We start from the raw sequence: 14,945 nt of genomic DNA on the forward strand, positions 1-14,945 counted from the left end.
AATACATTTTCTTGTCAATTTCAAATCGAGAAACAATTCACTTCAAAAAATTAATAAAGTTTCCAGTGGTTTAACTGATACCAATCACTGTTCTCCCTTCCCCCAGCCTAGAAGTACTGAGCAGTGTCATTCAATTGTGTTAACAGTCAACCTTTCCCAATATGATTTTCTGAGTGGAAAATTATGTTTTTGCAATTTGTAGGCACCAATGTCCCAAGAGATTCCGAATGAGGGGGACCGGCCCCAGTCCCCCTCGCAGGCCCGGTCCACTCTGTCCCCGTCGCAGGTCCAGTCCAAGTCCCAGGGCGGCTCCAGTTCCTCCAGTGGCCCCACGTCAGGCAGCCAGTCGTCAAGTGGCTCGGGGACGCTGAGCAGCGTGGACACGCTTCCTGTCACCCTGCCATCCGTCCCCGAGGAGCCCGAAAGTCAACCTTGGGGACGCCTGCTGCCCATGCAGAACGGCTTCCGCGCTCACGGCAAGTTTACAGCTTCTTCGGGCCGTTTGTAGAAATGTGTTTTCAAGTGCAGTACATTCTTTGAAGTTCAGTTCTGTTCAACTTTTAAATAGAAAACATTTGAATTGAATTTTTAACTGTCGTGGTCATTATGATGGTACCCGAAGGCTAAGTATTTATGGGATAGTGCTTGGTGTGGAAGAAAAATTAAGAAGCACTGGTTTCGAGACAGGGGTGAATTTCAAATGGTATAAATCTTCAGAATTTCTGCCTGTGCGCAGGAAATCTCTCCTTCCTGCCGTCAGCTCTTTTTTTCTGTTTACAAATGTCTGCCTGGACTTTGCAAAACAATGGCATCTTTTCATGCTGTCGTTATTTTCATTTTGTTGCCTTCGTATTTTGAACTGTACGAGAAAGCCTTTTATTTTCTTTTTATTATGCATGGCCTACGTTTCAAGTTTGTAGCAATCATTTTGTATGCACGTGTGTGTGTGTGTGCGCTGTTTTTTAGATTGCGTGGAGGACGAGTATTTGTTTGGCCGAGACTCCAAATGTAATTACGTCCTGGACGATCCCGATCACAAAGGATCCTTACGATTTAGAATTTACAGCAAGAAACACTTCAGGATCTACAGGGTAGCTCAGGCTCCTCCTCCTTCCCCCCCCCCCCCTGACCTTACTCAACCTTCCCTGACCTTTCCTTGCCTGACCTGACCTCAGGAGGGCACCGAGGTGTTTGTTCAGGACCTGAGTAACAACGGGACCTTCGTTGACGGGAACAAAATCGGACGCAACAAGAAACTTCCTCTGGTCAACAATGCAGTGCTGGCGCTGTCGGAGCATCGCAACAAAGGCAAACATCCAAATCGCCGCGGTGACGGCCGCAAGCGTAACAACCACGTCTTTGTTCAGTGTTCGTCTTCATCGACCTGATGTCTGACCAAGAGTCCACGTTGCCCGGGGGGCTTCGTGACAAATATCTGCTGACTCGACGGATCGGGACGTGAGTGTGCTCACCTGTGACGTCGCTTCCTGCGACGCGTGATGTCACTTCCGCCGAGGCTGTCTTTCAGAGGGGTGTGCGGCGAGGTGAAGCTGGCGTTCGAACGCTCCACGTGTAAGAAGTTTGCGGTGAAAATCATCAACAAGAGCAACTTCAAGTCTGAAGGAGCGAGTATTAGCTGCAGTGCGCTTTTCTCCCATTGGCCTGTGCCTTGACCCCGCCCCTGATGCTCGACCTCTGACCTTTGGTCTCATCCCTTCGCAGACGGCCACAAGAAATGCCCAAACGGAGATAGAAATTCTTCAACGCATCGATCATGTGAGCTTGTTTGGTTTTTATTTCAGAACTCATGCGGTAGCGTTTAATGTGGCACATACAGTATGTACTTTGTACATATATGTAACACACGTGTAAAAGTCATGGCGTCGTCCCCGCTGTGCTTTGTCTCCAGCCGTGCCTCATCAAGACCGAGGACTTCTACCAGACGGACGACACCTTCTTCATCGTGCTGGAGTTGTGAGTGCGCCTGCGTGAGCGAGGGAGCGTGAGCGAGCGCGTTTTCTAACGCCGTCGTGTGATAGGATGGAGGGCGGCGAGCTGTTCAACCGCCTCAAAACGCAACAGCGACTGAGCGAGGCCACGGCCAAGCTATACTTCTACCAAATGTTGAAAGCCGTGCAGGTGAGACGCCAACCATGCTATCGTCATCCAACTCCTCTGCGTGCGTGCGTCTACATGTACTGTGCAGGCACGTGTCTGTCAGATGTGTGTGACTGAATGTGTGTGTGTGTGTGTGTGCGCGCGTGTAGTACCTGCACAGCCAGGGTATCATCCACCGGGACCTGAAACCGGAGAACATCCTCCTGTCGTCGCAGGAGGACGATTGCCTCATCAAGGTTGGCGCGTGCGCGCGCCGTCACGCTGACGCCTCTACAAAGTCACGTGACCCACTCGTGCGTGCGCATCAGGTGACAGACTTCAACCAGTCGCGGATCCTGGAGGAGGCGGCCTTGATGAGGACGCTGTGCGGGACGCCATCCTACCTGGCGCCCGAAGTTTTGACGCACGCCGCCACCGGCGGATACGGGCTGCCCGTCGATGCCTGGAGCCTTGGCGTGCTCCTCTTCGTCTGGTAAAGACGTGTGTTTGTGTGTGTATAAGAGAGAGAGTTTGTGTGTGTGTTTTAATGCGTGTTAATGTGTGTGTGTGTGTGTGTGTGTGTGTGTGTGTGTGTGTGTGTGTGTGTGTGTGTGTGTGTGTGTGTGTGTGTGCGTGTGCATGTGTGTGTACACGCGCAGCCTGTGCGGGTACCCGCCGTTCCACGAGAACTTCTCGGAGCTGTCAGTGAGCGAGCAGATCATGCAAGGCCGGTTCACGATGGTGCCGTCCAAGTGGCGGCACGTGTCCGACCAGGGTGACCTCCTCATCTTCATCCTCTTCATCGCCCCTTTCACCGTCATGCTCATGGGGTCTCATACCTGTGCCTACATGTGTGTGACAGCCAAGGACGTGGTGAGGAAGCTTCTGGTGGTGACGCCCGCTAACAGGATGAGCATCGATGAGGCGCTCCAGCACGCTTGGATGCAGGTCCTCTTCGTCACAGTGACAACCGTCATCAGCACCAACAGCGTGATGGAAATTCCAACCGGAGTGTGTTTAATATGTGTGTGTGTGTGTGTGTGTGTGTGTGTGCGCGCGCACACGTAGGACCCCGTAATGTTGGAGAAAGCCCATCGACTGATGTACCCATCGTCTGATGCTGAGGATGTTGCCATGGTAACCACATACACAGAGTTCTTCCTCAAACTCAAATGTTGGGAGCAAAATGCTAACTTCCCAAAAATGTTGTTTTGATTTACAACACCAAGTAGTGCTATGCACGAATTTGTGGTGACCAATTGAAATGCAAACTAGCCGTTAAAAAAAACAAAAAAAAACAGCGAATTAAAATTTTGGAAAGAATGATTTCCTGTTGTGGCACAGACTGAATGACAACTTAGTGTGTGTGTGTGGAGTGCACAAGCGTTTCGAAGGCAGGTGGCGAGCTCCTCAAGCGAGATCCCAGATCTGTGTGGCCAGCATGAAGCCCATCCGGGCAGTGTATCGACACCTCTTTCGTTACTTTGTTGTCATAGCAACAAATGAAGGGAGACATACTCCCCAAGAGGTTATGATGTAACGAATAACAAATGGCAATGATGGATGCCCTGCTACCAACCAATAAGAATTGTTTGTGATGGCAGGAAGCGGGGCCAGCGCCGTCGTCGTCAAGGAAACGACTGCGAGAAGACCTGGATGACGAGGGACGTCCTGCCAAACAAGCCCCGCCCACTGGCATGCAATAAGGCACATGTAAATGTTTTCCAATAAAGTCAGGTTTTTTTTTGTTTGTTTGTTTTTTTACACTGACCACTTCATGACATCACTTTCTTGTCATGGCGACCTGTTTTCAACACGTCATCCGAGTATTTACAGCTGATCCAAATATGTCGCAAACTCGGCTTTATAAATGCCTGGATTAACAATAGCCCCATCAGAAATAAGTGAAGCCCCATTTTACTTGATACAGTATTTCAAAATACAGTATGTTTATACGTTTTTTTTCTTCACCCACCCTATGTATCCGTCAAGCCCCCCAGGAGGGAAAAAAAAAACCTGGACTCATCCCAAAAGTGTACACCTTACAGTGGAAATGGAAAGAAAAATCACTGTGTTGGCACAAAACACTGACTCAGCCTTCACATGTTGGGGATGAAAGCCTTATTTGGTAACTCTGGCCAACAGCCATCAGCCACTTGGCAGAAAAGAGCATGAGCCTTCGCTTCTGATGAGCATCACACACATGGCTCAAGTTGGTGTATTTTTTTTATCTTTGTGTTATGAGGCAAAACGTGACTTTCAGGGACTAGAATGCTTTGGCACGCGGGCGGAATGAGCTCTCCCTGGCCAGTCATGGATTGAATGCAACTAACGTTTTTTTTAAACATTTATTTTGTGCATGCAAATACTTCGTTTTCTTTTTGTAACTTCTCCCCTCCAATTTTGCTGCTGTAGATTGCGAATTTCTCCATTGTGAGACAAATTACCCCATGGGGATAAATAAAGTTTTCTGAATCTGAAAGTTTTTATTTTAATTTTTTTAAACATGCAAAATGACAACACTGACATTTATGCTGCTGGAAGTCACAAATCACACCCGTATTTACTCGCCACGTGACTGATGTCTCGTTCGCTCGTTCGTTAATTATGACAAGCCAGCGCAATTTATGAGGTGAGTGTCGTTGGCTTGAGAGTTTTACTTGCTTCCACTCTACTCTTCCGTATTCTGGCCCGTTAGGTGGCGGCAGTGCACCTACAAGCTGCTTGAAGTCCTCCCCGCCACAAGAAGGCGATGAAGGCGCACAGGACGGATGTAGTGGCGCAAGCCGGTCCCGCAGTTTGACTCTAACAGGCACAAATTAATCAAGGTAAGGTAATAGTAGATGACAGTCGCGTCAAGAATTTATTTCAAACATGTTGGTTTCACTCGTTTGTCAAAAAGGACCGCGAAAGCGTGCTGGTGGATTCTGCCGTCTGTCCACTACCGAGTTACCGACCGCGAGCCCAGACCCGCCTAGAAAAACACCTCAAATATTAGCGTCAAGGCTTATTAGCACAGCAAATCTCGACATGCCTGTCTAATCGATCGTCATTCGGAAACTACAATAGTGTGGCGTCATTTCGGCTCCCTTGTAAGTTTTTGAAACTGTTCAGAAAACCAGGTTTGGATCAAATGAAGTTCTCACGAAGACGTCACTTGGTATACACGACCAATGGACACATTTTCAACGTTGTCATGGTTAAAACACTGCGACGACGACTCCCATTTCGAAGGAATTGTTTGTATTTGGACATTGTTCCAGCTCCACATACAGTCTCGCTCCATTATTTATGCTTTTTTTTTCTTTCTACATCACAAAGTTTGTTTTTCTTGGAGCATTTCCTGTAAATTACTAGGTATCATTCTATCAAAATTAAATTACATACACTTTTAATGCATGCAAAAAGTGCAATTCAAACTGCTTTTCAAACAAATCTAAATCAATCGCTTTGGAACGTGTTTGAAATTGTAATTGAACCTGCTTGAAACGTAGTCACGTGTGAAATTTACCAATCAAAATGCAATGGCTGCACCTGCTTTATGGAAATGTCTTTTTTCTTCTTTCTCAAACGAAGAATAGAAATCCTGACATGCGTTGGAGTGCTATCCAAATTATGGCAGTACTTGAAGACGGCATATTTATTCCAAAATAGACCCGGAAACAAATAAAAAATGAACATTAGCGTGTCACAGCACGCGTGACCTTCGTGATGACGTCATCGGTTAAAAATAGCCAAGATGGCGCTTTACGTAGTACAGTATGTACATTATTTTGATACGTTCTTGGCTTAGTTTTATTTATTTTAATTTTATTCAGGTGATAAGATGCTGTTGTTATTTGGACTGTTACTAGACTGAATGCTCAGTGGCATGTTTCTATAAATGCGTTCAAAGGTCGTTGCAACAGAGCTGCGGAGACTGCCGCCATGCTGACCAATAGCGATGAGGGAGCAGGGTCACATGATCAACCAGCAACTGACTGTGCTGCTCTGGGAGGTGTGACACAGCGAACATGTTGGCTCTTGTTAACTTTGATGACATCATTGTGTGTGTGTGTGCATGTGCATCAGATGGTGTTTGTCCTCCTGAACAGCAGGAGGCCGTAGAACGTCACGATGCCAACACAACTTCCCAGGTGATTCAAATGTCCTCGCAATGTTGTCGGAACTCTTGCGTAGACTAAACCTGTGTGTGTGTGTGTGTGTGTGTGTGTGTACGTACACGGACGTGCGGGCAAGCTAAAGAGCGCGTGTTCCCTGGAGGTGACCATCCAGCAGTACGGCGACAGTCGCGCGTTCAAGATGGCCGGGGAGAAGCGGGCGGCACCAGGGTCGGGGCTTCATTGCCACATGTGTGGGGTCACGTGTCACTCCATGCAGGTGAGGACACGCCCCCTCCTAGCAACTCAACAACGGTGTGCCACCATGACCCACGTCAGAAAAGAGACCTTTGGAAGGGATTTCCGAAACAGCAACTGAGAGGAAGGCTTAGGAGTCAGTTGTCGGGACAGCAAATCCATATTTTGCCACTCTTACCCTCCAACTTTGTACCTTGTGCAAACTGACACCATCATTCACTCTGTGTGTGCGTGTTTAGATGTTTGTGGAACACATGGGCGGCTCAGATCACATGGCCAAATGGAAGGAGATCACACACTCCGTCAGCATCATCACACACACAATCACAAACAGGTAGGACTGCACTCTTACACATGCACACACGTCACATACAGATTCGTGCTCTGTGATGACATAGTGTCTATGTTCGTCAAGCAGAAGGCGCCGCTGGTGTGACACGTGTCAGAGTCACTTTAGCGATGACGTCATCAGCCATCGTCGAACTAAACAACACAAAGTGAGTTCATAACATCACTCTGGTCATGTACATTACAGCGTGTGCATGCGTCCACGTGTCTTTGTGTGTGTGTGTGTATGGGTGTGTGGGTACACTTACTGTGTGTCCACTTGGTGTGCCTGTGTACTTGCGTTTAAGTGCGCATTGTGTTTTGTTTGTGTCTCTATGCATGTGTGTGCCTGTATGTACATGGCACATGTGATCGTGTGTGTGCATCTGTGCAGGAGCGCAAGCGTGCATCGCGGCCATTCTGCGCGGCATGCCGCCGTCACTTGAAGACTCCCCGGAAATTTGTGGAGCACATGAAGTCCGACAAGCACAAGCGAGAGGTCAGAGGTCGTCCGTCCGTCTGTCCGGGCGCCTGCGTGACGCCCGCGCGACCAGTGAGTGTGCGTGCGCCTGTTTCGGCAGGTGTGGGTGAAGAAGGCTCAGGAGGAGGAGCTCATCACCGTGGACGCCATTGGCTGCTTTGAGGAGGAGGCGGAGCCAAAGCAGGAAGTGGAATTAGGACCGGAGGAAGAGAAGGCAGCTGCTTGACAGGTGGCCTATTTTCAAACTGGCATCAGTGCCAAATTGCTCCTTTTGTCTGTGTTCGGGCCAAGCCATCCAGGCGGCCATTTTGTCAGGTCCTCCTTTCAGATTTACTGCATGCAGTCGTGCAAATGCTGCCGGTCGATCTCAGCCTGCGGCTGGGCAAGCAGAGCCCCACTCGCCCTTCCCTCAACATGATAAACTGGAGCAGCCGCTCACTAGGCCACGCCTCTCAAAGGCGCACACCCAAAACGAGTGAAGCTGTATTCCACTGAGAATGTTTTGTGGGGGAGAGATGTTTTTGGAGATAAGAAGTACGGCAAGCTTTTCATTTGGCTTCGTGAACAGACGTCAATTCCTGTGCTTTCCCGTGCAGCGGGGGGCGCTGTCTCACCAGAAAAATGATCCCGTTTCTCCCCAAATATTTTCCTTTGCATCCAGGCGATTTCGCGACGCTCATTTGACAGAATCAAGAGAAATGGAAAAAATGAACGATGAGGAAAAGCGATTGAGAAAAAAAACCATACCAGTTACCATTGAGAATTGTTCTTTATTTTCCACTGATTTCTGAGTAAAATAAAAAAAAAATCTCTTCCACTTGCTTGATTTATAAACAAACATACACGATTGATTATTTAAAAAAAAAAAGAACAGTCATCAATGAAGTCTTACAAGAATGCACACAAAAGGCGAAATTCATGGAGCCACCAAATCCTCAGTGGGTTTAACGCTACTAGCGACGAAATCTCCGGGGGTTGTGTGTGTGTGTGGGGGGGGGGGGGGGTTACCGATGCCACCAAACCCATTAGAACAAGATGGTAGGAAGGCACTCGCGTGTGTCTGTGTGTGTGTGTGTGTGTGAGAGAGAGAGAGTTTTTCTGAGATTTTCATCGCACACGTCAAGGACACACAACTAAAACTCACTGCATGATGACTTATTGATTGGCCCAAAAAGCAGACGAGTGCGCGTGCGTAACCTTGGCCACCTGGACTTTCATTCTAAAACTATTTGGAAACGGGGGTGGAGGGGAGGGAGTATCGACCTTATCCATAGCTGACTTGTTGCTCGCCCTCCCACACCCAAGAAGCAGAAATCGTGACCTGGGAAGGAAATTTGCGCATGGCATCATCCAGTGCTCTCGTTGTGATTGATCGGATGCAATTAAATAGTCTTGCCCTGAAAACGTTTGTTTTTTCTTTTTTCAGAGCGGTTTTCCAAATGCCCAAACCCTCAACCCCACCCCACCCCACCCGATGAAAGCTCAGCTGCCGCGAGGTCACTAAAGTGCCTCAAATGAGCTCCTGACGATCTTTGTCATTCTCTTGAGCTCCATTTGAATGGGCGCTCGCTCGCTCGCGTCTTTTGTCATTGACGAGCCATTAAAGTCCAAGGACGCACCCTTGCTGTGCTTGGCGGGCACGCGCGCGCGCGCCTTCTTCCCTCCTCAACGAACAAGCATGCAGGTGACTGTTGATGCTCTCACTGCGCTACTTGACTTTTGCCTCTTGCTCCGATTTTCAAGTCCGCCTTCGAAAACCACACAATTTGTGTGGGTCTTTACGTTCCTGTCAGGTTATGTTCATCAAGGCGTGTGTGTGTGTGTGTGTGTGTGTGTGTGTGTCCCACTGGGAAAAGGCGTCCCTGTGCGCACGAGTGACGTGTGAGTGACGGGCAGACTCCTCCCGTCCCGGACGCCCCGCGTGGCCGATCAAGCGCCCCTTCCCTGGCTAACCTGCAATTAGCAGCAATTAGCGCACGGCGCTACCATGACGACAATCAGCAAGTGGAAGAGGAAGACTTCCTGTTTGCCGTCATCACTTCCGGTGTGAGTAACAAGTCACTTATACTGCAGCAGCCTGCTGCTCCAAAGCATACCACATCATGCGCGTCGGCACCTGAAGAGCAAATGTCTTATTGCCGATTAGCTGGTCGCACGCACGTAGGGCTGGTGGACGGCCGGCCCGGTGGGCGGTTGCAGCTAATGCAGCAAGTAGGGTGCGTGTATCAATCACGGTGGGGGGGGGCGAAGCACTGCTGAGCTCAATTGCCGCTCGCTCGCTCGCCTGCCTGCCTGTCAAACGTGTCTTGTTTGTATTTTTAAGTAGTAGACACGAGCTTAGTGCGCTCATAAGCCGCCACAGACCTGTACGTACGTTATGAATTCTCCCTATTTTGTTAGGGAAATCACCGAATGCTAACTCGTTAAAACCATAGTACTGATTGTTGAGGACTTTTTCAAAAATCCCAGGTCACATACTGTAGTTGCACAAAAAGTTTCAAAATAAGAAAAATAATTAGTTCATCCATAAATGCCATTTGTGTTTGACGACAAGCCAATGGCAGGGGCGGCGTCGTTCTGCTGGTCACCTCCAGTGACGTAGTGCTCTCGCATTTGCTGCGGAAGCTAGCAGATGACGTTAGCCGAAAGTTAACAATTTGAGGCTAACCTGTTTCGCTGCGACCCTTCATGGATTCATATCAGCGGCGAGCAACGAGGGCAGCGACACGATGAGCTTCGTCGCCAGATTATTGTTCACTGCTGCTCAGAAAACTAGAGTGTGTGCGTGCGCGTGTGCGTACACCAGGGGGTTCAAAACTAGGTACAGTATAGTGTATCTTTTTTTTTAATCCTTTTTGGGGATGGTTAAATTTTAAAATCATTCTTTTTTCTTTTTTTCTACAATCATAAAAAAAGAAAACATAAAAGATAAGAAACCCTTTATTAGTCTCGCAATGGAGAAATTCCCAATTCACAGCAGCAAAGTTATGAAAGGAAGAAGTAGAACAACAAAATATAGGAGCTGCTGGAAAGGCAGCCACTCTCGCGGTGCCATTTTGAAGTCAAAATAACAAAAATAACACAACACAACATATAGGACACAGACAGTCGTGCAATCTTCACCAATTTTCTGCATACACTTTGTTGTCTGAATCAGTTATAGATGAAAGAGGAGAGGATCAAAGTGTCCTTTCTCCAGTGGATCAGAGACGTCATGCTGAAAATGTGCACACGTCTGCTACAAGCTAAGTTTTGAAAGCAAACACAAAGCTGTATATATGACAGTATTCCTAATTTTGCACCCAGTAATACACTGTACTTGTATATTCATATATATGTATACTGTGTATGTATGTATGTATGTATACAGTAATCCCTCGTTTATCGCGGTTAATGGGGACCAAAACCACCCGCAATAAACGAAAATCCGCGAAGTAGCGTCCAATTAACATCAACAGGTAAAAAAAAAAAGTGTTTTTTTTTTTTAAGTCCACAAACGGTCCGCGAGAAGCTGCAAAATAACAGCGAGTCACATAGAGCAACATATACAGTACTGTACTCCATGTACATGTAAAAAAAAATTTTTTTTAATTTATATTTTTAATATGTTTGAAAAAATCTGCGATGCACTGAACCCGCGATAAACGAACCGCGAAGTAGTGAGGGATCATTGTACATGCATATGAAGATGTTCACGATGTTTTTGTGACAAAGAAAAACATTTTTTTGAATTCGTATAAGATGCGCGGTCGTTTACGATGTCCTCGTCAGAGTATGTCATGTATTTGAAGTCATTAAAAAAATAGAATCTAGTTTGCATTCAAATCAAATCTTTTCACCCGCCCCATTATCATTCATGTAGAGACTTGAGTTCTTTGTTTTTGATTTCTTTGGCCGGCCGTGAAGAACTTTTTTTCAATCCAAGTCTGCAAATTGACTTCATTAAACGGCGTGCTAATGAATTGACGCAGTCGTAATGGACATGAACACAATAAATACTCATTAGTCAAACATGGACCCCCCACCACCCCCACTCCCAACACACACACTCCAACCCCCATACCTCCGAGGACACAGCTGCTTACAAACAGATGGACACTTTTAACGTGTGTCACCCTACACACACACACACACACACACACACACGAGTGTGTGCGCGCGCACACTCACAAAGAGCAGCTGGTGGTGGTGGTTTTTACCTGACACAAACAAAATGTCTTTTACTTGCATGTACATTTCTTTCCTTGTGAAAGCCTCACAGACCCACCGTGCGTGTGCCCGCGCGGGTGGAGAGAGGTCAAGTATTTCTAGTCCTCATGAGACGATGAAAGGGTCAAAATGTTGAAAGGCGGGGCGGGGGAGGGTGGGGGGAATAACATTTTCCTTTGACACAATCAGTCGTCCCGTCAAGTGAGCGTCGATTGGCCTGCTTCCCTTTCAGCCACCAGCCAAGCTAGGTGTGCACGCGCATGCGCACACACGCACATACACACACACACACACGCGCGCGCACACATATGCTTCTCAAGAAAAAAGAAGAGGGAGAGAAAAAAAAAGCAACAACAGGCCTTTCGCTTGCGTGTGTAATTGTGTGCTTGTTTTAATGGGTGTGTATGCCCATCTACCTGTAAAGGTGAATGTACGGGTGTGTGTGAGTGTGTTCTCGTATATATGTATGTCTGGTGTTGTGTCGTCATACTTTGCGTCTCTTGTATGTGAACAGGAGTTTGCAAGCGTGGGTTTGTTTCATGTGTGTGTCTGTGTGTGTGTGTATATACAGTATATTACACATTATATATATAGTATATATATATATATATATATATATATATATATATATAAAACACTAATGAAACATCTCACATCCACCATTGAAACACTCGCAGGCATGTTACTGGAACTCTCATGGTCACTTTTGCAATGCTCTGATAGTCGTGCTATCATCCTCGCTCGTGAAATGCTCACACCCACACACCTGATTTTTCCTCACTTTTGTAAGTACTACTAAAAGGGTTTGACACACCATATTGAAATGCTCTCCCTGTAACTCTCACACATGCACTCACACGGTATTGAAACGTTCTTACTTGCACTATCGAAACGCTCGCATCTTATTCAGTCACTCTTACAGGCCATTGGAGCACTCATACATTCTAATAAATCCTCACTCATACTCATGCACACAGACGACTGAAATGCTCTCATACACTCTATTGAAACACACACATACACTACTGCCCACCCCACCCCCACTACATACATACCTAGAATGCTCACACTCTGGATCATTCTCACATACGCTCTTGAAACTCTCTTGCACACACACTCGATTGAAAGGCTCTCTCGCATACACCCTGATGAAAGCCTTCCGGGCGTTGCAGGAAACGCTCTCATGCATACTATTGAAAGGCTCACATTCATCGACACTGTGGCGCTCTCCATCCAAACGTTCTCATACAGCTTAACCCTGAAACGCCGGCTCTCACGTGGACAATCCTGAAATGCTTTCATACACGAGAGTGCAACGCGGATCTTTTTCACTTCATTATGTGTGGCACTTTTCTCTTGGACATGGGAAAAGATTCCAGTTGTGTGTGTGTGTGTGGGGGGGCTCTTAGGTGAGGGTGGGGGGGGGGGGGTGACTCATGGAGTGTGAGATGGAGGAGGGGGGGGGGCATCAAACAGCGAGAGTTAAATGATCCATAAAGTGGAAGATTTGTCTACCTGGCATGTGTGAGTGAGCTAATGAGGATAATTTCCTTCTTGAGTCCCACTGGGCTGAGAGATTTCAAGCGGACGGGAGGGGAGAGGGCGTGGGGGCTGGGTCGGGGGTGTTCGGTTTGGGTGTTCTAACCCCAGGCATTTCAATTTATTGTCATCAAGGATCATTTCATGAATTGGAAATTACATTTGCTGTAAATGTAACGTCAACAACAAAAATGAAGTGATCCTCAATAATTCTTTCATTAATTCGCATGACCTTTTATTGTATAAAGCACAATATTGTAATTTGACACAAACAAATGAAATAAAATAAATCCTTGCCAATATTTCCTAAACGGCTTCGGGGCCAAAAACATTCAACTCACAGGAGAAGATCATGAAGGCCAAATTCAAGGTCAAAGAAGAGGCAGCTGCTTCGTCTTCTTACTGACTTGTGTCTATGTATGTGTGTGTGTGTGTGTGTGTGTGTGTGTGTGTGTAAAGTGGTGCGCCGAGTGGAAGACGATTGTTGGCCTGGCCCGTGAAGAGCTCGTTGGATGTCAACAGGAAACACTTAAGTGGCTTTAAGTGTGTGCGTGCGCGTCCGCGTATAAATTATGCGGATTGCATCATACATCGGATTTGGTCAATAATAAATCACCATTGGAGTGTGAGTGTGTGCGTTTTTGTTGGACGTCAGGGCTGACCTGCGGCCCCCGCGATTGGCTTAGTAGACCGTGACGTCAAACACGCACACACAGCAGTCCATGAGCAGAATTGAAAGTCGGCGACAGGCCAGGAGCGAAGCGTCCGGCAATCCGAACTGGAGCCTCCTGCCCAATCCGCCCATTTTCTGTCCTGACGAGATTATTTGGGGGAAGAGGCCAAGTCCATCCTGGATCGGTCACCGGCCAATCGCGAGGCACATGTCGACAAACCACTGCGCAGGAGCACTTGACTGCAAGCCGCTTCCTTCCAAGACCTTTTGATTTTTCGTATCATCTCGTGCGCGTGCTCCATTTTGGAGACTCGGTCTGTTGTTTGGCCAAGCGGCTGACGAGTGATGCTCATTCGACGGATTGGGAGTCAGCGAGGGTGCTCAGTGGGCCGCGTTCAACTTGTTGGCCTGTTTGGGTGGGGACAAGGGCTCGTACAGGTTCACACGTACAGGAGACCGAATTTGTCTAGGAGAGAGAAGTCGCTGAAGGCAATTGTGTCGAGACGAAACAGTTAACTTCAATTGTTCCAGAAGGGCGTGGCTTCAATTTCAAATGGTCAAATCGACACGTATCCAGGTGACACCTCATTTTGCCATATGTAGCAGTGCGACATCTCAGACTGTGCAGGCAGTGGTGTGAATGCAACAGACGTACTCGGTTTTTAACACCATCCCCAAAGTTTCAGAACTGGCCCAAGAAAGTTCAAGTTGTTGCTCGTCTTGGTTGTCCAATTAAACAACAGAAAGTCACACGTATAATTTCTTTTGACAGTCACCAAGCAGTCATGAAAGAAAGAAAATGTTCCCCTTTATATTTTTAATTGGATGACATGTTGTATGAATGGCAATGTTAAAGAAATGCCGTTCGACTTCTTTTGTAAGCATATGTAAATTGTTGATGGACGAGAGCGCCATATTAAAATCTCGTCAAGCCTAGCGCACCATCGGCTAGCGCCGGCCCTGTACATACCTGGACAGTACAGGTAGATACGCACGCACGCACACACACTCACGTTCAGGTGCACGTTTGTGTGTGTGTGTGCCCGGATGCTCATGTGTCAAGTCCCCTAGTGTGCAAACACAATAGTCTGAATAAAATGTAAATGTTTGAAATGAGGCGCATTGAGAGTGTTGGTGCATGATCGTAAAAACGTGTCGTTTCATGACTGCTTTTGGTTTGTTTTGCGAGCTTTTGCCTACCACCTGTGGCGCCCGCTGGACCACGTGACTTGACGCGGAAGCGGAAGCGACAGCCAGCTGA

At 47.4% G+C, this 14,945-nt stretch overlaps 2 protein-coding genes across 14 annotated transcripts; both read left to right on the forward strand.

Annotated features, from left to right (window-relative positions):
- The first annotated feature begins 202 nt into the window (after window positions 1-202).
- Window positions 203-3,845, forward strand: chek2 (checkpoint kinase 2). 2 transcript variants are annotated; one of them, XM_086112204.1, is made up of 13 exons: window positions 203-476; window positions 967-1,091; window positions 1,176-1,308; window positions 1,368-1,458; window positions 1,529-1,625; window positions 1,723-1,776; window positions 1,910-1,974; window positions 2,040-2,139; window positions 2,268-2,354; window positions 2,427-2,590; window positions 2,757-3,045; window positions 3,166-3,234; window positions 3,702-3,845. In XM_086112204.1, exons 1-13 carry the CDS (start codon window positions 209-211, stop codon window positions 3,801-3,803), a joined length of 1,644 nt encoding a protein of 547 aa, XP_085968330.1. In that variant the 5' UTR covers window positions 203-208; the 3' UTR covers window positions 3,804-3,845. The 2 variants fall into 2 exon arrangements, with proteins under 2 accessions (XP_085968330.1, XP_085968331.1); XM_086112205.1 differs by lacking the exon at window positions 203-476 and having other exon boundaries at window positions 483-1,091; window positions 2,757-2,872; window positions 2,960-3,045.
- A 1,000-nt stretch (window positions 3,846-4,845) lies between these two features.
- On the forward strand, window positions 4,846-13,640 carry ciz1b (cdkn1a interacting zinc finger protein 1b). 12 transcript variants are annotated; one of them, XR_015101003.1, is made up of 10 exons: window positions 4,846-4,925; window positions 5,993-6,094; window positions 6,169-6,233; window positions 6,337-6,477; window positions 6,695-6,789; window positions 6,871-6,952; window positions 7,177-7,492; window positions 8,690-8,947; window positions 9,120-9,309; window positions 10,421-11,075. XR_015101003.1 is itself a non-coding variant. In XM_086112211.1 (9 exons), exons 2-8 carry the CDS (start codon window positions 6,025-6,027, stop codon window positions 7,487-7,489), a joined length of 684 nt encoding a protein of 227 aa, XP_085968337.1. In that variant the 5' UTR covers window positions 4,846-4,925; window positions 5,993-6,024; the 3' UTR covers window positions 7,490-7,492; window positions 13,471-13,640. The 12 variants fall into 12 exon arrangements, 3 of the variants coding, with proteins under 3 accessions (XP_085968337.1, XP_085968336.1, XP_085968335.1); XR_015101008.1 differs by having other exon boundaries at window positions 7,177-7,281; window positions 7,364-7,492; window positions 9,120-11,075; XR_015101009.1 differs by having other exon boundaries at window positions 6,874-6,952; window positions 7,177-7,281; window positions 7,364-7,492; window positions 9,120-11,075.
- Window positions 13,641-14,945: the final 1,305 nt, after the last annotated feature.

This window comes from Hippocampus guttulatus, chromosome 5 (genome assembly GCF_054856545.1).
Source record: "Hippocampus guttulatus isolate MCC_2025c chromosome 5, RoL_Hgut_1.0, whole genome shotgun sequence".
Taxonomy (NCBI): Eukaryota; Metazoa; Chordata; class Actinopteri; order Syngnathiformes; family Syngnathidae; genus Hippocampus; species Hippocampus guttulatus.